Raw genomic sequence first — 27424 nt, 5'->3', positions numbered from 1 at the left:
AGCTGTACATTTCAATGAAACATGGTGAAGCCCCAAAATTGCCCTCGCTAGAAGCATGTGTTTCAGACATAAGGAAGTGGATGGCTGCAAACTTTCTACTATTAAACTCGGACAAAACAGAGATGCTTGTTCTAGGTCCCAAGAAACAAAGAGATCTTCTGTTGAATCTGACAATTAATCTTAATGGTTGTACAGTCGTCTCAAATAAAACTGTGAAGGACCTCGGCGTTACTCTGGACCCTGATCTCTCTTTTGAAGAACATATCAAGACCATTTCGAGGACAGCTTTTTTCCATCTACGTAACATTGCAAAAATCAGAAACTTTCTGTCCAAAAATGATGCAGAAAAATTAATCCATGCTTTTGTCACTTCTAGGTTAGACTACTGCAATGCTCTATTTTCCTGCTACCGGATAAAGCACTAAATAAACTTCAGTTAGTGCTGAATACGGCTGCTAGAATCCTGACTAGAACCAAAAAATTTGATCATATTACTCCAGTGCTAGCCTCTCTACACTGGCTTCCTGTCAAAGCAAGGGCTGATTTCAAGGTTTTACTGCTAACCTACAAAGCATTACATGGGCTTGCTCCTACCTATCTCTCTGATTTGGTCCTGCCGTACATACCTACACGTACGCTACGGTCACAAGACGCAGGCCTCCTAATTGTCCCTAGAATTTCTAAGCAAACAGCTGGAGGCAGGGCTTTCTCCTATAGAGCTCCATTTTTATGGAACGGTCTGCCTACCCATGTCAGAGACGCAAACTCGGTCTCAACCTTTAAGTCTTTACTGAAGACTCATCTCTTCAGTGGGTCATATGATTGAGTGTAGTCTGGCCCAGGAGTGGGAAGGTGAACGGAAAGGCTCTGGAGCAACGAACCGCCCTTGCTGTCTCTGCCTGGCCGATTCCCCTCTTTCCACTGGGATTCTCTGCCTCTACCCTGTTACGGGGCTGAGTCACTGGCTTACTGGGGCTCTCTCATGCCGTCCCTGGGGGGGGTGCGTCACCTGGGTGGGTTGATTCACTGTTGTGGTCGGCCTGTCTGGGTTGGCGCCTCCCCTTGGGTTGTGCCGTGGCGGAGATCTTTGTGGCTATACTCGGCCTTGTCTCAGGATGGTAAGTTGGTGGTTGAAGATATCCCTCTAGTGGTGTGGGGGCTGTGCTTTGGCAAAGTGGGTGGGGTTATATCCTTCCTGTTTGGCCCTGTCCGGGGTGTCCTCGGGTTGGGGCCACAGTGTCTCCTGACCCCTCCTGTCTCAGCCTCCAGTATTTATGCTGCATTAGTTTATGTGTCGGGGGCTAGGGTCAGTTTGTTATATCTGAGTACTTCTCCTGTCCTATTCGGTGTCCTGTGTGAATCTAAGTGTGCGTTCTCTAATTCTCTCCTTCTCTCTTTCTTTCTCTCTCTCGGAGGACCTGAGCCCTAGGACCATGCCCCAGGACTACCTGACATGATGACTCCTTGCTGTCCCCAGTCCACCTGGCCATGCTGCTGCTCCAGTTTCAACTGGCCTGGGCCCTAGGACCATGTCCCAGGACTACCTGACATGATGACTCCTTGCTGTCCCCAGTCCACCTGGCCATGCTGCTGCTCCAGTTTCAACTGTTCTGCCTTACTATTATTCAACCATGCTGGTCATTTATGAACATTTGAACATCTTGGCCACGTTCTGTTATAATCTCCACCCGGCACAGCCAGAAGAGGACTGGCCACCCCACATATGCTCTCTCTAATTCTCTCTTTCTTTCTCTCTCTCTCGGAGGACCTGAGCCCTAGGACCGTGCCCCAGGACTACCTGACATGATGACTCCTTGCTGTCCCCAGTCCACCTGACTGTGCTGCTGCTCCAGTTTCAACTGTTCTGCCTTATTATTATTCGACCATGCTGGTCATTTATGAACATTTGAACATCTTGGTCATGTTCTGTTATAATCTCTACCCGGCACAGCCAGAAGAGGACTGGCCACCCCACATAGCCTGGTTCCTCTCTAGGTTTCTTCCTAGGTTTTGGCCTTTCTAGGGAGTTTTTCCTAGCCACCGTGCTTTTACACCTGCATTGTTTGCTGTTTGGGGTTTTAGGCTGGGTTTCTGTACAGCACTTTGAGATATCAGCTGATGTACGAAGGGCTATATAAATAAATTTGATTTGATTTGATTTGATTTGAAAAAATAAAAATAAATTTGATTTGATTTGATTTGATTGGCTCCTGTCTCAGTGGACTGATCCATTTCGGAGGACGATTGGCTCCTGTCTCAGTGGACTGATCCATTGCCGAGGCCGATTGGCTCCTGTCTCAGTGTAACTGATCCATTTCGGAGGACGATTGGCTCCTGTCTCAGTGGACTGATCCATTGCCGAGGCCGATTGGCTCCTGTCTCAGTGTAACTGATCCATTTCGGAGGACGATTGGCTCCTGTCTCAGTGGACTGATCCATTTCGGAGGCCGATTGGCTCCTGTCTCAGTGTAACTGATCCATTTCGGAGGCCGATTGGCTCCTGTCTCAGTGGACTGATCCATTGCCGAGGCCGATTGGCTCCTGTCTCAGTGGACTGATCCATTGCCGAGGCCGATTGGCTCCTGTCTCAGTGGACTGATCCATTGCCGAGGCCGATTGGCTCCTGTCTCAGTGGACTGATCCATTTCGGAGGCCGATTGGCTCCTGTCTCAGTTCAACTGATCCGTTGCGGAGGCCGATTGGCTCCTGTCTCAATGGACTGATCCATTTCGGAGGCCGATTGGCTCCTGTCTCAGTTCAACTGACCCGTTGCGGAGGCCGATTGGCTCCTGTCTCAGTGGACTGATCCATTTCGGAGGCCGATTGGCTCCTGTCTCAATGGACTGATCCATTGCGGAGGCCGATTGGCTCCTGTCTCAGTGGACTGATCCATTGCCGAGGCCGATTGGCTCCTGTCTCAGTGGACTGATCCATTGCCGAGGCCGATTGGCTCCTGTCTCAGTGGACTGATCCATTTCGGAGGCCGATTGGCTCCTGTCTCAGTGGACTGATCCATTTCGGAGGCCGATTGGCTCCTGTCTCAGTGGACTGATCCATTTCGGAGGCCGATTGGCTCCTGTCTCAGTGGACTGATCCATTGCCGAGGCCGATTGGCTCCTGTCTCAATGGACTGATCCATTTCGGAGGCCGATTGGCTCCTGTCTCAGTTCAACTGATCCATTTCGGAGGCCGATTGGCTCCTGTCTCAATGGACTGATCCATTGCGGAGGCCGATTGGCTCCTGTCTCAATGGACTGATCCATTGCCGAGGCCACGGGGAAGGCACAGCCCATCACTCTAAGACAAGTGATACTGAAAATGCATATATTTACATTACGTAAGAACAACGGTGCAACACTAATAAATCTAATATTATTTTAGAACAAATGCGCTTTCTCCCTCGTTGGATACAGTCGCCGTCTGTGGTTGTGAAACGTAATCTCTTCAGAGCGCTGTAGAATTGGCACCTTTCCCTTTGTCACGTGCCTAGTAGCTAAGTTCCCCAGCAGATCGGGAGCAATGTGGGGGCAGCGGAGATGAGGAAACAGCCCTTTGCAGTAATTATCAACAACAACAACAACTGGGGAGAGAGGAAACCCCATCTTAATGAAGTCTATAATCAATACTGTTCAACGTGCCTGGTTTTATAATTGATCCATATATAATCAATACTGCTCAACGTGCCTGGTTATATGAATGATCCATATATAATCAATACTGTTCAACGTGTCTGGTTTTATAATTGATCCATATATAATCAATACTGTTCAACGTGCCTGGTTTTATAATTGATCCATATATAATCAATACTGTTCAACGTGCCTGGCTTTATAATTGATCCATATATAATCAACAGAAAGACAGATCTTACTTCTGTTGCCTGTTTGTTAATAATATGATATAAATAGAGTATTAGGTTAATAATACTATATAAATAGAGTATTAGGTTAATAATACTATATAAATAGAGTATTAGGTTAATAATACTATATAAATAGAGTATTAGGTTAATAATACTATATAAATAGAGTATTAGGTTAATAATACTATATAAATAGAGTATTAGGTCAATAATATGATATAAATAGAGTATTAGGTTAATAATACTATATAAATAGAGTATTAGGTTAATAATACTATATAAATAGAGTATTAGGTCAATAATACTATATAAATAGAGTATTAGGTCAATAATACTATATAAATAGAGTATTAGGTCAATAATACTATATAAATAGAGTATTAGGTTAATAATATTATATAAATAGAGTATTAGGTTAATAATATGATATAAATAGAGTATTAGGTTAATAATACTATATAAATAGAGTATTAGGTCAATAATATGATATAAATAGAGTATTAGGTTAATAATACTATATAAATAGAGTATTAGGTATCCACACAGCTCCACGGATCTCCTCCTTATAGCAGCCTTGTAGAACCACCATGGAGCTGGAGGCCTGCTCCTTTACCCTCCTTATAGCAGCCTTGTAGAACCACCATGGAGCTAGAGGCCTGCTCCTTTACCCTCCTTATAGCAGCCTTGTAGAACCACCATGGAGCTGGAGGCCTGCTCCTTTACCCTCCTTATAGCAGCCTTGTAGAACCACCATGGAGCTGGAGGCCTGCTCCTTTACCCTCCTTATAGCAGCCTTGTAGAACCACCATGGAGCTGGAGGCCTGCTCCTTTACCCTCCTTATAGCAGCCTTGTAGAACCACCATGGAGCTAGAGGCCTGCTCCTTTACCCTCCTTATAGCAGCCTTGTAGAACCACCATGGAGCTGGAGGCCTGCTCCTTTACCCTCCTTATAGCAGCCTTGTAGAACCACCATGGAGCTGGAGGCCTGCTCCTTTACCCTCCTTATAGCAGCCTTGTAGAACCACCATGGAGCTGGAGGCCTGCTCCTTTACCCTCCTTATAGCAGCCTTGTAGAACCACCATGGAGCTGGAGGCCTGCTCCTTTACCCTCCTTATAGCAGCCTTGTAGAACCACCATGGAGCTGGAGGCCTGCTCCTTTACCCTCCTTATAGCAGCCTTGTAGAACCACCATGGAGCTGGAGGCCTGCTCCTTTACCCTCCGCTGTCTGGATCTCCAGTAGTTTCCACAACTAAGTCAAATGTCTTGCACACATCTGACGTCTCCTTTCCCTCCTGAGCAACCGGTGAACATTTGCCTGTTTTGAGTATATTTGTCCCCTGCATCCATTTTGCTGTCATGTTACGGTGTTCAGTTTATAACCAATTTATTGACGTGATTATGATCGGCTATAGGTCAGAGGCTATTGATCACATTGCATGCGATGCTTACATGTATCACAAAGAGAGCAAGGGTTGAGGGAATATGGAATGTTTGTCCAAAACAAAACGAGGGATTTCAGTGACGTTTCAGTCAGAAACTAAATGGCTGTAACGATGTAGCAGCTTCAGCACGGACTGCGCTATAAACACTTGCTGCAGTTCGCTGCGGTAACGAGGAAAGAGACGACATGCGCCAATCACACAGGCACTCGCTGTCATTGTTTTGTTTTTTAACACCATGTGACCATCAGGCTCTTTCTTGAGTCATGTGTGTCTTAGTTAGTTAAAGGATCAGACAAGCTCAGTGCATACAGTTGATTCTATTCAAACACAGAATGTGTGTGTGTGTGTTATATATATAAATAAAACTCAGAAAAAAAATAAACGTTCTCTCACTGTCAACTGCGTTTATTTTCAGCAAACTTAACATGTGTAAATATTTGTATGAGCATTCAACAACCGACAAACTGACATGTGATTAACAGAAATGGAAAAACGTGTCCATGGACAAAGCGCGGAGGGGTGCGGGGGGGGTCAAAATCAAAAGTAACAGTCAGTATCTGGTGTGGCCACCAGCTGCATTAAGTACTGCAGTGTATCTCCTCCTCATGAACTGCACCAGATTTGCCAGTTCTTGCTGTGAGATGTTACCCCACTCTTCCACCAAGGGACCTGCAAGTTCCTGGACATTTCTGGTGGGAATGGCCCTAGCCCTCACCCTCCGATCCAACAGGTCCCAGATGTGCTCAATGGGATTGAGATCCGGGCTCTTCGCTGGCCATGGCAGAACACTGACATTCCTGTCTTGCTGGAAATCACACACAGAACGAGCTGTATGGCTGGTGGCATTGTCATGCTGGAGGGTCATGTCAGGATGAGCCTGCAGGAAGGGTACCACATGAGGGAGGAGGATGTCTTCCCTGTAACGCACAGCGTTGAGATTGCCTGGAAGGACAACAAGCTCAGTCCGATGATGCTGTGACACACCGCCCCAGACCATGACGCACCCTCCATCTCCAAATCAATCCCGCTCCAGAGTACAGGCCTCGGTGTAACGTTCATTCCTTCAACGATAAATGCAAATCCGACCATCACCCCTGGTGAGACAAAACCGTGACTCGTCAGTGAAGAGCACTTTTTGCCAGTCCTGTCTGGTCCAGTGACGGTGGGTTTGTGGCCATGTTGTTGCCGGTGATGTCTGGTGAGGATCTGCCTTACAACTGGCCCTCAGTCCAGCCTCTCTCAGCCTATTGCGGACAGTCTGAGCACTGATGGAGGGATTGTGTGTTCCTGGTGTAACTCGGGCAGTTGTTGTTGCCATCCTGTACCTGTCCCGTAGGTGTGATGTTCGGATGTACCGATCCTGTGCAGGTGTTGTCACACGTGGTCTGCCACTGCGAGGACGATCAGCTGTCCGTCCTGTCTCCCTGTAACGCTGTCTTAGGCGTCTCACAGTGCGGACATTGCAATTTATTGCCCTGGCCACATCTGCAGTCCTCATGCCTCCTTGCAGCTTGCCTAAGGCACGTTCACACAGATGAGCAGGGACCCTGGGCATCTTTCTTTTTGTGTTTTTTCAGAGTCAGTAGAAAGGCCTCTTTAGTGCCCTACGTTTTCATACCTGTGACCTTAATTGCCTACCGTCTGTAAGCTGTTAGTGTCTTAACGACCGTTCCACAGGTGCATGTTCATTAAATGTTTATGGTTCATTGAACAAGCATGGGAAACAGTGTTTAACCTGTTGCTTCTACTCGGGACGCTTGCGTCCCAACTAGAGCTCTGGAAATGCAAATGCGCTACGCTAAATGCTAATAGTATTAGTTAAAACTCAAAAGTTCATTAAAATACACATGCAGGGTATCGAATTAAAGCTACACTCGTTGTGAATCCAGGCAACAAGTCAGATTTTTAAAATGCTTTTCGGCGAAAGCATGAGAAGCTATTATCTGATAGCATGTAACACTCAAAGAAGTCGACGATAAACTTTCACAAAACACTTCGAAATACGTTTGTAATGCAACTTTAGGTATTAGTAAACGTTAATAAGCGATAAAATTCATCAGAAGGCGATGTAAAGATCATTAGCTGTCCGTCTGGAAAAATGTCCGGCTAGAAACTCAACGAAAATATCCGGTCCTAGACCATAGGAGATACGGTGCCCTGCATGTGTTTGACCAAGAAAAAACTCGAAGGGAAATGACAAGACTCTAGACACCGTGTGGAAGCTGTAGGTACTGCAACCTCAGTCAATTAATTGTGGTTCACCTTTATCAATGGGTTCAAGTAGCGCATGGATATATTTTCCCATTTTCAGTGATCAGTTTTTCCTGTGCTTTTCGATGTAAATGCCGTTCTGGTAAAGCCACAGCAGTGATTTAACCAGTTTTATAAACGTCTGAGTGTTTTCTATCCACACAGACTAAGCAAATGCATATACTATATTCCTGGCATGAGTAGCAGGGCGCTGAAATGTTGCGCGATTTTTAACAGAATGTTCAAAAAAGTAGAGGGTCGACTTAAGAGGTTAAACCCTTTACAATGAAGATCTGTGAAGGTATTTGGATTTTTACTAACTATCTTTGAAAGACAGAGTCCTGAAAAAGGGACGTTTCATTTTTGTTGCCATACCACCCGGCCTCTGCCATACCACCCGGCCTCTGCCATACCACCCGGCCTCTGCCATACCACCCGGCCTCTGAATGGTTGTTCTACAATAGGACCAGTGTCTGATTGGTTGTTCTACAATAGGACCAGTGTCTGATTGGTTGTTCTACAATAGGACCAGTGTCTGATTGGTTGTTCTACAATAGGACCAGTGTCTGATTGGTTGTTCTACAATAGGACCAGTGTCTGATTGGCTGTTCTACAATAGGACCAGTGTCTGATTGGCTGTTCTACAATAGGACCAGTGTCTGATTGGCTGTTCTACAATAGGACCAGTGTCTGATTGGCTGTTCTACAATAGGACCAGTGTCTGATTGGCTGTTCTACAATAGGACCAGTGTCTGATTGGCTGTTCTACAATAGGACCAGTGTCTGATTGGTTGTTCTACAATAGGACCAGTGTCTGATTGGTTGTTCTACAATAGGACCAGTGTCTGATTGGTTGTTCTACAACAGGACCAGTGTCTGATTGGTTGTTCTACAACAGGACCAGTGTCTGATTGGTTGTTCTACAACAGGACCAGTGTCTGATTGGTTGTTCTACAATAGGACCAGTGTCTGATTGGTTGTTCTACAATAGGACCAGTGTCTGATTGGTTGTTCTACAATAGGACCAGTGTCTGATTGGTTGTTCTACAATAGGACCAGTGTCTGATTGGTTGTTCTACAATAGGACCAGTGTCTGATTGGTTGTTCTACAATAGGACCAGTGTCTGATTGGCTGTTCTACAATAGGACCAGTGTCTGATTGGCTGTTCTACAATAGGACCAGTGTCTGATTGGCTGTTCTACAATAGGACCAGTGTCTGATTGGTTGTTCTCTACAATAGGACCAGTGTCTGATTGGTTGTTCTACAATAGGACCAGTGTCTGATTGGTTGTTCTACAATAGGACCAGTGTCTGATTGGTTGTTCTACAATAGGACCAGTGTCTGATTGGTTGTTCTACAATAGGACCAGTGTCTGATTGGTTGTTCTACAATAGGACCCGTGTCTGATTGGTTGTTCTACAATAGGACCAGTGTCTGATTGGTTGTTCTACAATAGGACCAGTGTCTGATTGGTTGTTCTACAACAGGACCAGTGTCTGATTGGTTGTTCTACAACAGGACCAGTGTCTGATTGGTTGTTCTACAATAGGACCAGTGTCTGATTGGTTGTTCTACAATAGGACCAGTGTCTGATTGGTTGTTCTACAATAGGACCAGTGTCTGATTGGCTGTTCTATAATAGGACCAGTGTCTGATTGGTTGTTCTACAATAGGACCAGTGTCTGATTGGTTGTTCTACAATAGGACCAGTGTCTGATTGGTTGTTCTACAATAGGACCAGTGTCTGATTGGTTGTTCTACAATAGGACCAGTGTCTGATTGGTTGTTCTACAATAGGACCAGTGTCTGATTGGTTGTTCTACAATAGGACCAGTGTCTGATTGGTTGTTCTACAATAGGACCAGTGTCTGATTGGTTGTTCTACAATAGGACCAGTGTCTGATTGGTTGTTCTACAATAGGACCAGTGTCTGAAGTAAGCCCAGCATGCCTCTAACTGACCTTCTCTGTGAGGGTGGATCTTGCTGGAGTCGTTACCCTGTCGAGGAGATCCACTTGACCTCGACGCAGACGCTGAGCCATCTAGAGACAGATTCACAATAAATCACCTGAGGTGATAATGATGGGGGGGGATTCAGCACCTCACCTGAGCTGTGAGAGGTGATGATGGGGGAGGGGGTCTCACCTGAGCTGTGAGAGGTGATGATGGGGGGGGGGTGTCTCACCAGAGCTGTGAGAGGTGATGATGGGGGGGAGGGGGGTCTCACCTGAGCTGAGGGGGGTGCGTCTGGCCCGCAGCATACGGTAGCTGCCCACCTCCAGAGACTGTGTGAGGTCCAGGTCGTGAAGGATCAGCAGGTAGCCAGATGACGTGGAGATCAACATCTTGGAACAGTCTGGAGTCAGACGCATTCTCATCAGGTAGCGCGTGTGGAAAAACTTCTTGTGGGGGCAGCCATCCTCTGTAAACCTACAGGTAGAGGAGAGAAGAAGAGTCAGCCATCCTCTGTAAACCTACAGGTGGAGGAGAGAAGAAGAGTCAGCCATCCTCTGTAAACCTACGGGTAGAGGAGAGAAGAAGAGTCAGCCATCCTCTGTAAACCTACGGGGAGAGAAGAAGAGTCAGCCATCCTCTGTAAACCTACGGGGAGAGAAGAGTCGGGCCTGCATCCTAAATGGAACCCACCGTATTCCCTAAATAGTGCACTCCTTTTGACCAGAAACCTATGGTAGTACACTATATTGAGAATAGCATGCCATTTGGGACACAGCCTCAGGCTGTCTGTTGTGCAAACACCGGCCTATCACCGACAACACCGGCAGATAACACCGGCCTATCACCGGCAGATAGCACCGGCCTATCACCGACAACACCGGCAGATAACACCGGCCTATCACCGACAACACCGGCAGATAGCACCGGCCTATCACCGACAACACCGGCAGATAACACCGGCCTATCACCGACAACACCGGCCTATCGCCGGCAGATGGCACCGACCTATCGCCGGCAGATGGCACCGACCTATCGCCGATAGCACCGACCTATCGCCGATAGCACCGACCTATCGCCGATAGCACCGACCTATCGCCGATAACACCGACCTATCGCCGATAACACCGACCTATCGCCGATAACACCGACCTATCGCCGATAGCACCGACCTATCGCCGATAACACCGACCTATCGCCGATAGCACCGACCTATCGCCGATAGCACCGACCTATCGCCGATAACACCGACCTATCGCCGATAACACCGACCTATCGCCGATAGCATCGACCTATCGCCGATAACACCGACCTATCGCCGATAGCACCGACCTATCGCCGATAACACCGACCTATCGCCGATAGCACCGACCTATCACTGACAGATAACACTGAGCTCAACGCAGACAGAATACAACCTCACTGTGTTATTCTAAAGTGAAATCAAAACATTATTATGAAAGTAAACTTACTAATTAAACATGCTGTAGTGGAAACGTGTATACGCATTGACACACACACACACCTGTTGGTGTCCCAGGTGATGACGTTTCCGTCAAAGCCAGAGGTGACGAGGAGTCGTGTGTTGGTGTCGTACTCTATGTTCTTGACCCAGCTGGCGTGACCGTGCAGAGAGCACACTTTAGAGTTGAGCTTCCTCAGGTCCCACAGAGCTATGGTGGTGTCATCAGAACATGTGGCAAACAAACGGTCGTCCAGAAACCTGTAAAGAGCAGAACATACGTTATAATAACAACAGCGTACTTAGGTGATTCCTTGCCTCCTAATTCCTTGCCTCCTTCTCTATCGTATTGGAGGAGAAGGTCCAGGGTCCCTCCCCTCGGACCTTATCGTCTAATGAGTTTTGAAACAGACGCAAGAGAGGAATCAAGCTTGGATTCATTGAGATAGACATGAAGACCGAACCATGAGACATATGCGAATTGATTGCTCCCCATCTATCTTCAGAGTTTGTTCTGTTAGGTGACCTAAATTGGGATATGCTTATCACCCCGGCAGTCCTACAATCTAAGCTAGATGCCCTCAAACTCACACAAATTATCAAGGAACCTACCAGGTACAACCCTCATAGATATTATCCTGACCAACTTGCCCTCCAAATCCACCTCTGCTGTTTTCAGCGATCACTGCCTCATTGCCTGTATCCGCTATTGGTCCGCGGTCAAACGCTCCCTAAAACACTTCTGCAAGCAGGCCTTTCTAATCGACCTGGCCCGGGTATCCTGGAAGGATTTTGACCTCATCCCATCAGTAGAGGATGCCTGGTTATTCTTTAAAAGTGCTTTCCTCACCATCTTAAATAAGCATGACCCATTCAAAAAAAATGTAGAACTATGAACAGCCCAAGATTCACTCCAGACCGGACTGCCCTTGACCAGCACAAAAACATCCTGTGGCATTCTGAATTAGCATCAAATAGTCCCCGCGCCATGCAACTTTCAGGGAAGTCAGGAACCAATATACACAGTCAGTCAGGAAAGCTAAGGCCAGCTTTTTCAAACAGACATTTGCATCCTGTAGCTCCAACTCCAAAAAGTTCTGGGACACTGTAAAGTCCATGGAGAATAAGAGCACCTCCTCCCAGCTGCCCACTGCTCTGAGGTTAGGTAACACTGTTACCACCAATAAATCCACTATAATTGAGAATTTCAAAAAGCATTTCTCTACGGCTGGCCATGTTTTCCACTTGGCTACCCCAACTCCGGCCAACAGCTCCGCACCCCCCCCACAGCTACTTACCCGAGCCTCCCCAGCTTCTCCTTCACCCAAATCCAGATAGCAGATGTTCTGAAAGAGCTGCAAAACCTGGACCCGCACAAATCAGCTGGGCTAGACAATCTGGACCCTCTCTTTCTAAAAGTATCCGCCGCCATTGTTGCAACCCCTATTACTAGTCTGTTCAACATCTCTTTCGTATCGTCCGAGATTCCCAAAGATTGGAAAGTTGCTGCGGTCATCCCCCTCTTCAAAGGGGGTGACACTCTAGACCCAAACTGTTACAGACCTATATCCATCCTGCCCTGCCTTTCTAAAGTCTTCGAAAGCCAAGTTAACCAACCGATCACAGATTTCCGACCATTTTGAATCCCACCGTACCTTCTCATCTTTCCAATCCAGTTTCCGAGCTGGTCACGGGTGCAGGGTAGCCTAGTGGTTAGAGCGTTGGACTAGTAACCGGAAGGTTGCAAGTTCAAACCCCTGAGCTGACAAGGTACAAATCTGTCGTTCTGCCCCTGAACAGGCAGTTAACCCACTGTTCCTAGGCAGTCATTGAAAATAAGAATTTGTTCTTAACTGACTTGCCTAGTTAAATAAAGGTAAAATAAAAAAATAAAAACTCAGCCACGCTCAAGGTACTAAACGATATCATAACCGCCATCGGTAAAAGACAGTACGTGCAGCCGTCTTCATTGACCTGGCCAAGGCTTTCGACGCTGCCAATAAGAATACGGTGATTGACAGACTCAATAGCCCTCCTTTCTCAAATGACTGCCTCGCCTGGTTCACCAACTACTTCTCAGATAGAGTTCAGTGTGTCAAATCGGAGGGCCTGTTGTCCATGCCTCTGGCAGTCTATGGGGGTGCCACAGGGTTCAATTCTCGGGCCAACTCTCTTCTCTGTATACATCAATGAGGTCGCTCTTGCTGCTGGTGATTCTCTGATCCACCTCTAGGCAGACGACCCCATTCTGTGTACTTCTGGCCCGTCTTTGGACACTGTGTTAACTAACCTCCAGACGAGCTTCAATGCCATACAACTCTCCTTCCGTGGCCTCCAACTGCTCTTAAAACACTAGTAAAACTAAATGCATGCTCTTCAACCAATCGCTGCACCTGCCCGCCCGACTAGCATCACTACTCTGGACGGTTCTGACTTAGAATATGTGGACAACTACAAATACTTAGGTGTCTGGCTAGACTGTAAACTCTCCTTCCAGACTCATATTAAGCATCTCCAATCCAAAGTTGTATCTAGAATCGGCTTCCTATTTCGGAACAAAGCCTCCTTCACTCATGCTGCCAAACACACCCTCGTAAAACTGACTATCCTACCGACCCTTGACTTCGGCAATGTCATTTACAAAATAGCCTCCAACACTCAGCAAACTGGATGCAGTCTATCACAGTGCCATCCGTTTTGTCACCAAAGCCCCATATACCACCCACCACTGCGACCTGTATGCCCTCGTCGGCTGACCCTCGCTACATATTCGTCACCAAACCCACTGGCTCCACGTCATCTATAAGTCTTTGCTAGGTAAAGCTCCGTCCGCAGCACCCACACGTAGTACGCGCTCCAGCAGGAATATTTCACTGGTCATTCCCAAAGCAAACACCTCCCTTGGCCGCCTTTCCTTAGAGTTCTCTGCTGCCAATGACTGGAACGAATTGCAAAAATCACTTAAGTTAGAGACATATTTCCCTCACTAACTTTAAACATCAGCTATCTGAGCAGCTAACCGATCGCTGCAGCTGTACATAGTCCATCTGTAAATAGCCCACCCAATCTACCTACCTCATCCCCATATTGTTTTTATTTACTTTCTGCTCTTTTGCACACCAGTATTTCTACTTGCTCATCATCATCTGCCCATCTATCCCTCCAGTGTTCATTTGCTAAATTGTAATTTCTTCGCTACTATTGGCCTATTTATTGCCTTACCTCCTCACACCATTTGCACACACTGTATATAGACTTTCTACTGTATTATTGAATGTACGTTTGTTTACACCTTTGTGTCACACTGCTTTGCTTTATCTTGGCCGGGTCGCAGTTGTGAATGAGAACCTGTTCTTTAACTGGCCTACCTGGTTAAATAAAGGTGATCTAGCGTCTACCTGGTTAAATAAAGGTGATCTGGCGTCTACCTGGTTAAATAAAGGTGATCTGGCGTCTACCTGGTTAAATAAAGGTGATCTGGCGTCTACCTGGTTAAATAAAGGTGATCTGGCGTCTACCTGGTTGAATAAAGGTGATCTGGCGTCTACCTGGTTGAATAAAGGTGATCTGGCGTCTACCTGGTTGAATAAAGGTGATCTGGCGTCTACCTGGTTAAATAAAGGTGATCTGGCGTCTACCTGGTTAAATAAAGGTGATCTGGCGTCTACCTGGTTAAATAAAGGTGATCTGGCGTCTACCTGGTTAAATAAAGGTGATCTGGCGTCTACCTGGTTAAATAAAGGTGATCTGGTCTACCTGGTTAAATAAAGGTGACCTGGTCTACCTGGTTAAATAAAGGTGATCTGGTTAAATAAAGGTGATCTGGTCTACCTGGTTAAATAAAGGTGAAATAAAGGTGATCTGGTCTACCTGGTTAAATAAAGGTGATGGTTAAATAAAGGTGATCTGGTCTACCTGGTTAAATAAAGGTGATCTGGTCTACCTGGTTAAATAAAGGTGATCTGGTCTACCTGGTTAAATAAAGGTGATCTGGTCTACCTGGTTAAATAAAGGTGATCTGGTCTACCTGGTTAAATAAAGGTGATCTGGGTCTACCTGGTTAAATAAAGGTGATCTGGTCTACCTGGTTAAATAAAGGTGATCTGGTCTACCTGGTTAAATAAAGGTGATCTGGTCTACCTGGTTAAATAAAGGTGATCTGGTCTACCTGGTTAAATAAAGGTGATCTGGTCTACCTGGTTAAATAAAGGTGATCTGGCGTCTACCTGGTTAAATAAAGGTGATCTGGTCTACCTGGTTAAATAAAGGTGATCTGGTCTACCTGGTTAAATAAAGGTGATCTGGTCTACCTGGTTAAATAAAGGTGATCTGGTCTACCTGGTTAAATAAAGGTGATCTGGTCTACCTGGTTAAATAAAGGTGATCTGGTCTACCTGGTTAAATAAAGGTGATCTGGTCTACCTGGTTAAATAAAGGTGATCTGGTCTACCTGGTTAAATAAAGGTGATCTGGTCTACCTGGTTAAATAAAGGTGATCTGGTCTACCTGGTTAAATAAAGGTGATCTGGTCTACCTGGTTAAATAAAGGTGATCTGGTCTACCTGGTTAAATAAAGGTGATCTGGTCTACCTGGTTAAATAAAGGTGATCTGGTCTACCTGGTTAAATAAAGGTGATCTGGTCTACCTGGTTAAATAAAGGTGATCTGGTCTACCTGGTTAAATAAAGGTGATCTGGTCTACCTGGTTAAATAAAGGTGGAGGAAGAAAAATAAATAAATAAATCCACCTCAGGATGCCATAGCAGTCTAGATATAGATATATAGCCATGTATCAGAGCTGGAGCAGACCTAAGGAGACTACTTACAGGACAGACAGGAAGGCAAATAGACCAACAGGCAAATAGACCAACAGACAGACAGGAAGACAGACAGACAGGAAGACAGACAGACAGGAAGACAGACAGACAGACAGGAAGACAGACAGACAGACAGGAAGACAAGACAGACAGGAAGACAGACAGAAGACAGACAGACAGGAAGACAGACAGGAAGACAAACAGACAGGAAGACAAACAGACAGGAAGACAGACAGACAGGAAGACAGACAGACAGGAAGACAGACAGACAGGAAGACAAACAGACAGGAAGACAAACAGACAGGAAGACAAACAGACAGGAAGACAGACAGACAGGAAGACAGACAGACAGGAAGACAGGAAGACAGACAGACAGGAAGACAGACAGACAGGAGGCGGGTTGGGAACAGCTAGCAGTATCTCTGGTCCAGGGAGTTTGTGTCCTGCTCAAGACTCAGCATCAGTTAGTCACATGGAAAAGCCTTGGACCAGAGATGAGGGACACCCAGCTAGCATACCTGATGAGATGGACGGACGGAACAATTACAAACCTTTCCTTGGGGACCCACATTCATTTTCGCAATCGTTTTGTAGCCCTGAACTAGTCGACAAGGGCTTGATAACTAGTCGACAAGGGCTGGATAACTAGTAGACAAGGGCTGGATAACTAGTAGACAAGGGCTGGATAACTAGTAGACAAGGGCTGGATAACTAGTAGACAAGGGCTGGATAACTAGTAGACAAGGGCTGGATAACTAGTAGACAAGGGCTTGATAACTAGTAGACAAGGGCTGGATAACTAGTTGACAAGGGCTGGATAACTAGTAGACAAGGGCTTGATAACTAGTTGACAAGGGCTTGATAACTAGTTGACAAGGGCTTGATAACTAGTTGACAAGTTGAATGTGGTGTGATAACTCTGGAAGAGTTCATGGAACGTCTGGATGTACCTGAGGAAAGGTTTGAGAAAGGCTGGGATAGAGAACACCAGTATCTGGGCGTTAAGAGACGTTGTCGATGAGTATGAGGTGCCTCCATTAAAGACCCATTCAGACTCCCATTCAGACTCCCATTCAGACTCCCATTCAGACTCCCATTCAGACTCCCAGTAGACTCCCATTCAGACTCCCATTCAGACTCCCATTCAGACTCCCATTAGACTCCCATTCAGACTCCCATTCAGACTCCCATTCATACTCCCAGTAGACTCCCAGTAGACTCCCAGTAGACTCCCATTCAGACTCCCATTCAGACTCCCATTCAGACTCCCATTCAGACTCCCATTCAGACTCCCATTCAGACTCCCATTCAGACTCCCATTCGACTCCCATTCAGACTCCCATTCAGACTCCCATGTAGACTCCCAGTAGACTCCCATTCAGACTCCCATTAGACTCCCATTAGACTCCCAGTAGACTCCCATTCAGACTCCCATTCAGACTCCCAGTAGACTCCCATTAGACTCCCATTAGACTCCCATTAGACTCCCATTAGACTCCCATTCAGACTCCCATTCAGACTCCCATTAGACTCCCATTAGACTCCCATTAGACTCCCATTCAGACTCCCATTCAGACTCCCATTCAGACTCCCATTCAGACTCCCATTCAGACTCCCATTCAGACTCCCATTCAGACTCCCATTCGACTCCCATTCAGACTCCCATGTAGACTCCCATTCAGACTCCCATTAGACTCCCATTAGACTCCCAGTAGACTCCCAGTAGACTCCCAGTAGACTCCCATTCAGACTCCCAGTAGACTCCCATTCAGACTCCCAGTAGACTCCCAGTAGACTCCCATTCAGACTCCCATTAGACTCCCATTAGACTCCCAGTAGACTCCCATTAGACTCCCATTAGACTCCCATTAGACTCCCATTCAGACTCCCATTCAGACTCCCATTCAGACTCCCATTAGACTCCCATTCAGACTCCCATTCGACTCCCATTCAGACTCCCATGTAGACTCCCAGTAGACTCCCATTCAGACTCCCATTAGACTCCCATTAGACTCCCATTAGACTCCCAGTAGACTCCCATTCAGACTCCCATTAGACTCCCATTCAGACTCCCATTAGACTCCCAGTAGACTCCCATTAGACTCCCAGTAGACTCCCATTAGACTCCCATTCAGACTCCCAGTAGACTCCCATTCAGACTCCCATTAGACTCCCAGTAGACTCCCATTAGACTCCCATTAGACTCCCATTAGACTCCCATTAGACTCCCATTAGACTCCCATTAGACAGATCTGCAAGTGTTATGTCAAACATGTCTGACTTCTGACCTCTGCCTGGCAGTAATGATTGATTGCTGTTGTGCTGAATAGGCACATTTTTGTATGCTTGTACATTTTTACTTAGCCATTCTTTGGAAGGACATCATAAATGATCGTAGTTGCTCAGCGAAACTCTATATTTGGTAAATAACTAACATATTTTGACGTAAAGCTTGCAGAGCTGTCTAATGGGAGTTTCCCAGGGTGTTTGAGAGGAGACACGACATACTCATCGTCGACATCTCTAAACGCCCAGATACTGGGGCAGAGAACACATCTATGGTACCTGATGTTATTGACACAGTCTTCATGAGCCTCCACCAGGGTCTTGATGTGCTTGGAAGAGATGGGATCGAACAGGAGAACCTCCGTCTGTTCACAGGCCACTGTCAGGACAGACCTGGGGAGTGGTGAGATATAAGGTCACAACGACAGGCCCCGTCTGTATTATGTTTCGTGTGGACCCCAGGAAGAGTAGCTGCTGCTTTTGCAACAACTAATGGGGATCCTAATTCAATACCAAAATACCTCGCCTAGGTCAACTTGTGTAATGTAAAATGGCTGTCTGTGGATCGTGACACCTGATCATACAACTTTAGCTTTCCTATTACCATTTTGCACAAATATGGATAAAACTTCGGTCTAAGAATGGACAAACACGTAACATCCATTTTCATCCTGTCCTTACCCGTCGGGGGAGTATTCCAAATTGAACACTGCGCCATGAGTTTGGGTACTGAGATTGACCGAGTCTGCAGCCGGACTCATGGAAGAATACAAGTTCGTCATTGTCCTAAAGTTATCTCTAGATGGATCCACGAACAGCCCTCTCCTTATAGTCCTGCTCTGTAGCATGGAGAACAGGCTGTTGGAGCTAGTCTCAACCGAACCAGGGCCAGCCATAGAGGTACCCCTCCCTTGCCCCGAGGCGCCTTGTACATTCGGCTGACACCGGGGATTGTCCTGCGCGGCTGCAGAATCCGCCCTGGAGCTTCTCGGGTGAAGACTACTCTCCTCTCGGCTGCTCTGCGGAGGACGCGCCGGTGTCTTGCCTTCATCGGCGGAATCATCTGTCTGCGGGTCCTGTTCCTTGTCCGACACCCGGCTGCTGGACGTGTCCTGCGACTCGTCCGGGTCCACGCTGTCGCTCTGCTGCTCCGAGCTCATTGTGGCTGTTATCGCCAACGGGTGCCTGTGCAGGCCCCTTGTTTCACAGATAGTGTCTCGGTTCAACAACGAATTGTGCAATTATTGTATCTCGAATACACCTTACCTCTACTCCGTTAAGACAATCCCCACCCCCCACCCCCCCCAACAAAAAAAACCGTGGGTGGAATTTGACGAAACTAGACAAGAGACGGAATGGCTATTTGATGTAGCTAACCACACAACACTGGAGCAAAATAAACCAAGTGCTGTGACGGAGTTCAGCTTCCTTCTTCTTCTTCCGCGGAATTTCAGTGGTCAAAACGAAGATAATAAATTGGATACCTCCACCTAGTGGACATAGTTATACTTTCATTTCATAAAACAGTTTCATAAACAAAACTCTAAATCAAATTAGGTTAGTCACAAGCGCCGAATATAACGAGTGTAGAGTTAACCGTCACATGCTACTTTAAGAGTTCTTCCCAACGATGCAGAATTTTAAAAATATATTACACATTTTAAAAAGTAACACAAGAATGGAGCTTTATACCGGGATCACAATATCAATGCTATTACCAGGTCAAATGTTGTATTTATTTCTTTATTTGTATTTTACCTTTATTTAACTTGGCAAGTCAGTTAAGAACAAATTCTTATTTACAATGACGGCCTACCAATATTTGAGGTACGAGATATTTGAGGTAAATATGTACACGAAGGCAGGGTAAAGTGACTAGACATCAGGATAGATAATAATAAGGTATTGAGGTAGATATGTACATGAAGGTAAAGTGACATCAGGATAGATAATAATAAGGTATTGAGGTAGATATGTACATGAAGGTAAAGTGACATCAGGATAGATAATAATAAGGTATTGAGGTAGATATGTACATGAAGGTAAAGTGACATCAGGATAGATAATAATAAGGTATTTGAGGTAGATATGTACATGAAGGCAGGGTAAAGTAACTAGACATCAGGATAGATAATAATAAGGTATTTGAGGTATATATGTACATGAAGGCAGGGTAAAATGACCCTGAGAGCGAGAGTAGGGGCAGGTAGCTGGGTCCAGGGGCAGGCAGAAGGTCATACACAGGAGGAGGCAGGTAGCTGGGTCCAGGGGCAGGTAGCTGGGTCCAGGGGCAGGTAGCTGGGTCCAGGGGCAGGCAGAAGGTCCCACCAGGAGGAGGCAGGTAGCTGGGTCCAGGGGCAGGGAGCTGGGTCCAAGGGCAGGCAGAAGGTCATACACAGGAGGAGGCAGGTAGCTGGGTCCAGGGGCAGGCAGAAGGTCACACACAGGAGGAGGCAGGTAGCTGGGTCCAGGGGCAGATAGCTGGGTCCAGGGGCAGGTAGCTGGGTCCAGGGGCAGGTAGCTGGGTCCAGGGGCAGGCAGAAGGTCATACACAGGAGGAGGCAGGTAGCTGGGCCCAGGGGCAGGCAGAAGGTCATACACAGGAGGAGGCAGGTAGCTGGGTCCAGGGGCAGGCAGAAGGGCATACACAGGAGGAGGCAGGTAGCTGGGCCCAGGAGCAGGCAGAAGGGCATACACAGGAGGAGGCAGGTAGCTGGGTCCAGGGGCAGGCAGAAGGTCATACACAGGAGGAGGCAGGTAGCTGGGTCCAGGGGCAGGCAGCAGGTCATAGACAGGGGGAGGCACAAACATTGGCACAGACACATTTCCTAATAATTGCTCCCACAGTTGATTTCTTCAAACCAAGCTACTTACCTATTGCAGATTCAGTCTTCCCAGCCTGGTGCAGGTCTACAATTTTGTTTCTGGTGTCCTTTGACAGCTCTTTGGTCTTGGCCATAGTGGAATTTGGAGTGTGATTGTTTGAGGTTGTGGACAGGTGTCTTTTATACTGATAACAAGTTCAAGCTTCCTGCTTTAATTTTTGCTTGTAAGCAGGAATCAGGAGGATAGAGTTATGATCAGATTTACCAAATGGAGAGCGAGGGAGAGGTGTTTATAATTTTACCAAATGGAGAGCGAGGGAGAGGGAGAGATGTTTATAATTTTACCAAATGGAGAGCAAGGGAGAGGTGTTTATAATTTTACCAAATAGAGAGCGAGGGCGAGGGAGAGGTGTTTATAATTTTACCAAATGGAGGGCGAGGGAGAGGTGTTTATAATTTTACCAAATGGAGAGCGAGGGCGAGGGAGAGGTGTTTATAATTTTACCAAATGGAGAGCGAGGGAGAGGTGTTTATAATTTTACCAAATGGAGAGCGAGGGAGAGGTGTTTATAATTTTACCAAATGGAGGGGAGAGGTTTATAATTTTACCAAATGGAGAGCGAGGAGAGGTGTTTATAATTTTACCAAATGGAGAGCGAGGAGAGGTGTTTATAATTTTACCAAATGGAGGCGAGGAGAGGTGTTTATAATTTTACCAAATGGAGAGGGAGAGGTGTTTATAATTTTACCAAATGGAGAGCGAGGGAGAGGTGTTTATAATTTTACCAAATAGAGAGCGAGGGAGAGGGAGAGGTGTTTATAATTTTACCAAATGGAGGGAGAGGGAGAGGTGTTTATAATTTTACCAAATGGAGAGCGAGGGAGAGGTGTTTATAATTTTACCAAATAGAGAGCGAGGGAGAGGGAGAGGTGTTTATAATTTTACCAAATGGAGGGAGAGGGAGAGGTGTTTATAATTTTACCAAATGGAGAGCGAGGGAGAGGTGTTTATAATTTTACCAAATGGAGAGCGAGGGAGAGGTGTTTATAATTTTACCAAATAGAGAGCGAGGGAGAGGGAGAGGTGTTTATAATTTTACCAAATGGAGGGAGAGAGGAGGAGGTGTTTATAATTTTACCAAATGGAGAGCGGAGGGGAGAGGTGTTTATAATTTTACCAAATGGAGAGCGAGGGAGAGGTGTTTATAATTTTACCAAATGGAGAGCGAGGGAGAGGGAGAGGTGTTTATAATTTTACCAAATGGAGAGCGAGGGAGAGGTGTTTATAATTTTACCAAATGGAGAGCGAGGGAGAGGTGTTTATAATTTTACCAAATGGAGAGCGAGGGAGAGGTGTTTATAATTTTACCAAATGGAGGGAGAGGGAGAGGTGTTTATAATTTTACCAAATGGAGAGCGAGGGAGAGGTGTTTATAATTTTACCAAATGGAGAGCGAGGGAGAGGTGTTTATAATTTTACCAAATGGAGAGCGAGGGAGAGGGAGAGGTGTTTATAATTTTGTGGAAAAACACTTGAAACTCCTCTTGTGCTGAATGACCAATCTTCACGAAACTTGTTATATGAAATCTATGGACAAAGGTCTGTAAACACACTATAATCCTGTTTAGTACGTCAAACAAAAAATGGCTGCAACTGACCAACAAACATTCACATGTGCATGGTCTGTCACATAAATGCATATATATCATGTGTAATGATGGCGCCGGAGGGGAAGGCCGCCGTCTCATCGGCTCTTAACCAATCACGCTATTTTTTAATATATTTTTTTGCGTTGTTCTTAACTTGTTTTGTACATAATGTTGCTGCTACCGTCTCTTGTGACCGAAAAGAGCTTCTCTTTCAGATTAGACAAAGAATTTTTCATCAATGAGTCGGACGAGAGGGAGATACGACAGACACCCGGCCAGGCCCAGATCTCTGTCATTAGCTGGAGAAGGAAACTGAGATTTTACGGAAAAAGATCAGGGTGCCTTGTGAGAATCAGGCGATGAGTGGCTAATCTGCCTTTGCCTTCCGTCATTCGCTGGAAAATAAATGGGTTGGACTGAAAGCACGTATATCCTACCAACTAAAAATGATTAAAAACTGCAATAACGTTGGAAAGTCCATCATGGCGGAACTTATGGGTTCTTTAGGTTTGTTGTGAAAAGAGGGAAATATGTACCAAATTTCATGACTCTAGGTCACACAGTGACCTTTCAAAGTTTGCATCTTCGATTCTACGTTATAGCGCCACCGTGTGGCCAATTGCATGGGATTCCACGGGAGGGTGTGGGCTTTGGTCCTTTACCATCATGCCAGGTGGCACCCTGCTGGGCCTTGGGTTAGCTGGCATCGGGAGCATGGAGTAACATTAGTTACAGCGTGGTGAGGGGGAATTAAATTCTTTCTTCAACATCTTGCTAGCAAGTTAGTTGTAGTCAAAGGACTTTATACAATTTCGAGCTATCTAGAGACTATCTGCACAGTCACAGTCCATTTCTATATTCTGGAGGCAGTAGAAACGCAATTTGAGCAATTCAAGTAATTGACCCTCACCACGCCGCAACTCTTGAGATGTATGAAAACTTAGGTCAGTAGATTTAGTATTTATTATCTATCACTTTCTGAAGGGAGTGTGTGTTCAGTTTGTGTGTGTTCATTTTGTGTGTTCAGTTTGTGCGTGTTCAGTTTGTGCGTGTTCAGTTTGTGCGTGTTCAGTTTGTGTGTGTTCAGTTTGTGTGTGTTCTGTATCTTATGTCTCCCTCTGTTTCCTCTTTCCCTCCAGTGGCATGGCTGTTCTCTGATCTTAACACCCTCCCTCTGTTTCCTCTTTCCCTCCAGTGGCATGGCTGTTCTCTGATCTTAACACCCTCCCTCTGTTTCCTCTTTCCCTCCAGTGGCATGGCTGTTCTCTGATCTTAACACCCTCCCTCTGTTTTCTCTTCCCTCCAGTGGCATGGCTGTTCTCTGATCTTAACAACCCCCTCTGTTTCCTCTTCCCTCCAGTGGCATGGCTGTTCTCTGATCTTAACACCCTCCCTCTGTTTCTTCTTTCCCTCCAGTGGCATGGCTGTTCTCTGATCTTAACTCCCTCCCTCTGTTTTCTCTTTCCCTCCAGTGGCATGGCTGTTCTCTGATCTTAACTCCCTCCCTCTGTTTCCTCTTTCCCTCCAGTGGCATGGCTGTTCTCTGATCTTAACTCCCTCCCTCTGTTTTCTCTTTCCCTCCAGTGGCATGGCTGTTCTCTGATCTTAACACCCTCCCTCTGTTTCCTCTTTCCCTCCAGTGGCATGGCTGTTCTCTGATCTTAACCCCCCCCCCTCTGTTTCCTCTTCCCTCCAGTGGCATGGCTGTTCTCTGATCTTAACACCCTCCCTCTGTTTCCTCTTTCCCTCCAGTGGCATGGCTGTTCTCTGATCTTAACTCCCTCCCTCTGTTTTCTCTTTCCCTCCAGTGGCATGGCTGTTCTCTGATCTTAACTCCCTCCCTCTGTTTCCTCTTTCCCTCCAGTGGCATGGCTGTTCTCTGATCTTAACACCCTCCCTCTGTTTCCTCTTTCCCTCCAGTGGCATGGCTGTTCTCTGATCTTAACACCCTCCCTCTGTTTCCTCTTTCCCTCCAGTGGCATGGCTGTTCTCTGATCTTAACTCCCTCCCTCTGTTTTCTCTTTCCCTCCAATGGCATGGCTGTTCTCTGATCTTAACTCCCTCCCTCTGTTTTCTCTTTCCCTCCAATGGCATGGCTGTTCTCTGATCTTAACACCCTCCCTCTGTTTCCTCTTTCCCTCCAGTGGCATGGCTGTTCTCTGATCTTAACACCCTCCCTCTGTTTCCTCTTTCCCTCCAGTGGCATGGCTGTTCTCTGATCTTAACTCCCTCCCTCTGTTTTTCTCTTTCCCTCCAGTGGCATGGCTGTTCTCTAGTCTTTGGAGTGTTGGAGCACCTTCAGCAGAACATATTTACATAAGTCTTCAGACCCTTTGCTACGAGACTCTAAACTGCGCTCAGGTGCATCCTGTTTCGATTGATGATCCTTGAGATGTTTCTACAACTTGATTGGAGTCCAACTGTGGTAAATTAAATTGATTGGACATGATTTGGACAGACATACACCTGTCTATATAAAGGTCCCACAGTTTACAGTGCATGTCAGAGCAAAAACAAAGCCATGAGGTCGAAGGAATTGTCCGTAGAGCTCCAAGACAGGATTGTGTCGAAGCACAGATCTGGGGAAGGGTACCAAAACACTTCTGCAAAATGGGATGTCCCCAAGAGCATAGTGGCCTCCATCATTCTTCAATGGAATAAGTTTGGAACCACCAAGACTCTTCCTAGAGCTGGCTGCCCTGCCAAACTGAACAATTGGGGGAGAAGGGTCTTGGTCAGTGTCACGCCCTGACCATAGAGAGGTTTTTATTCTCTATGTTGGTTAGGTCGTGGTGTGACTAGGGTGGGTCATCTAGGGGATTATGTTTCTATGTTGGCCAGGTATGGTTCCCAATCAGAGGCAGCTGTTTATCGTTGTCTCTGATTGGAATCCTATTTAGGCAGCCATTTCCCCTTTGTGCTTTGTGGGATCTTGACTATGTATAGTTGCCTGTGAGCACTATAGCAGCTTCACGTTTCGTTTATTGTTTTCTTTGAGTTTCACTTCAAAATAAAGAGGATGGAACCATACCACGCTGCATCTTGGTCCACTCATTATAACGATCGTGACAGACAGGTGACCAAGAACCCAATGGTCACTCTGGCAGAGCTCCAGAGTTCCTCTGTGGAGATGGGAGAACCTTCCAGAAGGACAACCATCTTTGCAGCACTCCATCAATCAGGCCTTTATGATAGAGTGGCCAGACGGAAGCCACTCAGTAAAATGACAGCCTGCTTGGAGTTTACCAAAAGGCACCTAAAGGACTCAGACCATGAGAAACAAGATTCTCTGGTCTGATAAAGCCAAGTTTGAACTATTTGGCCTGAATGCCAAGGGTCACGTCTGGAGGAAACCTGGCACCATCCCTACGGTGAAGCATGGTGGTGGCAGCATCATGCTGTGGGGATGTTTATCAGCGGCAGGGACTGGGAGACTAGTCAGGATCGAGGGAAAGATGAACAGAGAAAAGTACACAGAGATCCTTGATGAAACCTGCTCCAGAGCGCTCAGGACCTCAGACTGGGATGAAGGTTCACCTTCCAACAGGACAATGACCCTAAGCACACAGCCAAGACACAACAGGAGTGGCTTCGGGACAAGTCTCTGAAAGTCCTTGAGAGGCCCAGCCAGAGCTCGGACTTGAACCCGATCAAACATCTCTGGAGAAACCTGAAAATAGCTGTGCATCAACGCTCCCCATCCAACCTGACAGAGCTTGAGAGGATCTGCAGAGAAGAATGGGAGCAACTCCCCAAATACAGGTGTGCCAAGCTTGTAGCGTCATGCCCAAGAATACTCGAGGCTGTAATCGCTGCCAAAGGTGCGTCAACAAAGTACTGAGTAAAATGTCTGAATACTTATGTAAATGTGATATTATTATGTAAAGGGTCTGAATACTTATGTAAATGTGACATTATTATGTAAAGAACCTGAATACTTATGTAAATGTGATATTATTATGTAAAGGGTCTGAATACTTATGTAAATGTGACATTATTATGTAAAGAACCGGAATACTTATGTAAATGTGATATTATTATGTAAAGGGTCTGAGTACTTATGTTTATGTTTTTTTAAATATTTTTTTATATAAATTGGCAGAAATTCAAAAAACATATTTTTGCTTTGTCAATATGGGGTATTGTGTGTAGATTGATGAGGGCGAAAAACCGATTTAATGCATTGTAGAATATGGCTGTAACGTAACAAAATGGGGTAAAAGACAAGGGGTCTGAATACTTTCTGAATGCACTGTACATCGACAGACCTAGTGTTTGTGTTGTGTGCCTCAATGTTCATTCTTTCTGTGCTATAATGAACAACTGGAACCTGTTGTGTGTCTATGTGTTTCTGTCTCCCAGCCTACAGGGGGCGCCCTAGCACGTGCTGCCACATGCTGAGGAGGAGTCTCAAGTGGAACGACCCACGCCCCTGACCCCAGACCTTCCCTACCCCCTCCTCCACCACCTCTTTAACTCCCATATTAGAGCGCCTCATCCTGGGACCCACTCTATAAAATAGCCTGGTAAAACCAGTCTGAATGATGAGCGCATCTTTGAAACAGTGTTGAGAATGTTGATTCAGGTTGGTTCAACCAGGCTATGTAACCAGGTGACTCCTAGCCTGAAATCCAGATCTGTTTTGTACTAACATTCCACTCGTGTACTCTGTGTCACATGTCAATGTTTGACAATGACCAGGAGTGGAATGATAGCACAAACAGACTGGTATCCAGGCTAAGGTGATCATCCATATCAGAGAATAACGATGTTGAGCATCTCCTCTTACTTTCTTGATTTGTTTTTGTCATTTAACCTTTTGGTTTCTTCTTGTCATGTAACCTCTTGGTTTATTTTAGTAATTTAACCTCT

General features: G+C 46.1%; 1 protein-coding gene across 4 annotated transcripts in view; it reads right to left on the bottom strand.

Annotated features, from left to right (window-relative positions):
- wdr32 (WD repeat domain 32) overlaps positions 1-19517 on the bottom strand; it is a 46811-nt gene extending 27294 nt beyond the window's left edge. For 3 of the 4 annotated variants that reach the window (XM_065004427.1, XM_065004428.1, XM_065004429.1), the window contains exons 1-5: positions 18759-19517; positions 18357-18470; positions 11038-11235; positions 9787-9989; positions 9521-9601 (exon numbers count right to left, since the gene is read on the bottom strand). In XM_065004427.1, the coding sequence (XP_064860499.1) occupies positions 9521-9601; positions 9787-9989; positions 11038-11235; positions 18357-18470; positions 18759-19237 (1075 nt within the window). In that variant the 5' untranslated portion in view covers positions 19238-19517. The remainder of the gene's footprint in view (positions 1-9520; positions 9602-9786; positions 9990-11037; positions 11236-18356; positions 18471-18758) is intronic. The other variant, XM_065004430.1, reaches the window with a different exon arrangement.
- Positions 19518-27424: the final 7907 nt, after the last annotated feature.

This window comes from Oncorhynchus nerka, linkage group LG18 (genome assembly GCF_034236695.1).
Source record: "Oncorhynchus nerka isolate Pitt River linkage group LG18, Oner_Uvic_2.0, whole genome shotgun sequence".
NCBI lineage: Eukaryota > Metazoa > Chordata > Actinopteri > Salmoniformes > Salmonidae > Oncorhynchus > Oncorhynchus nerka.
This window is presented reverse-complemented; position numbering and strand designations above follow the sequence as displayed.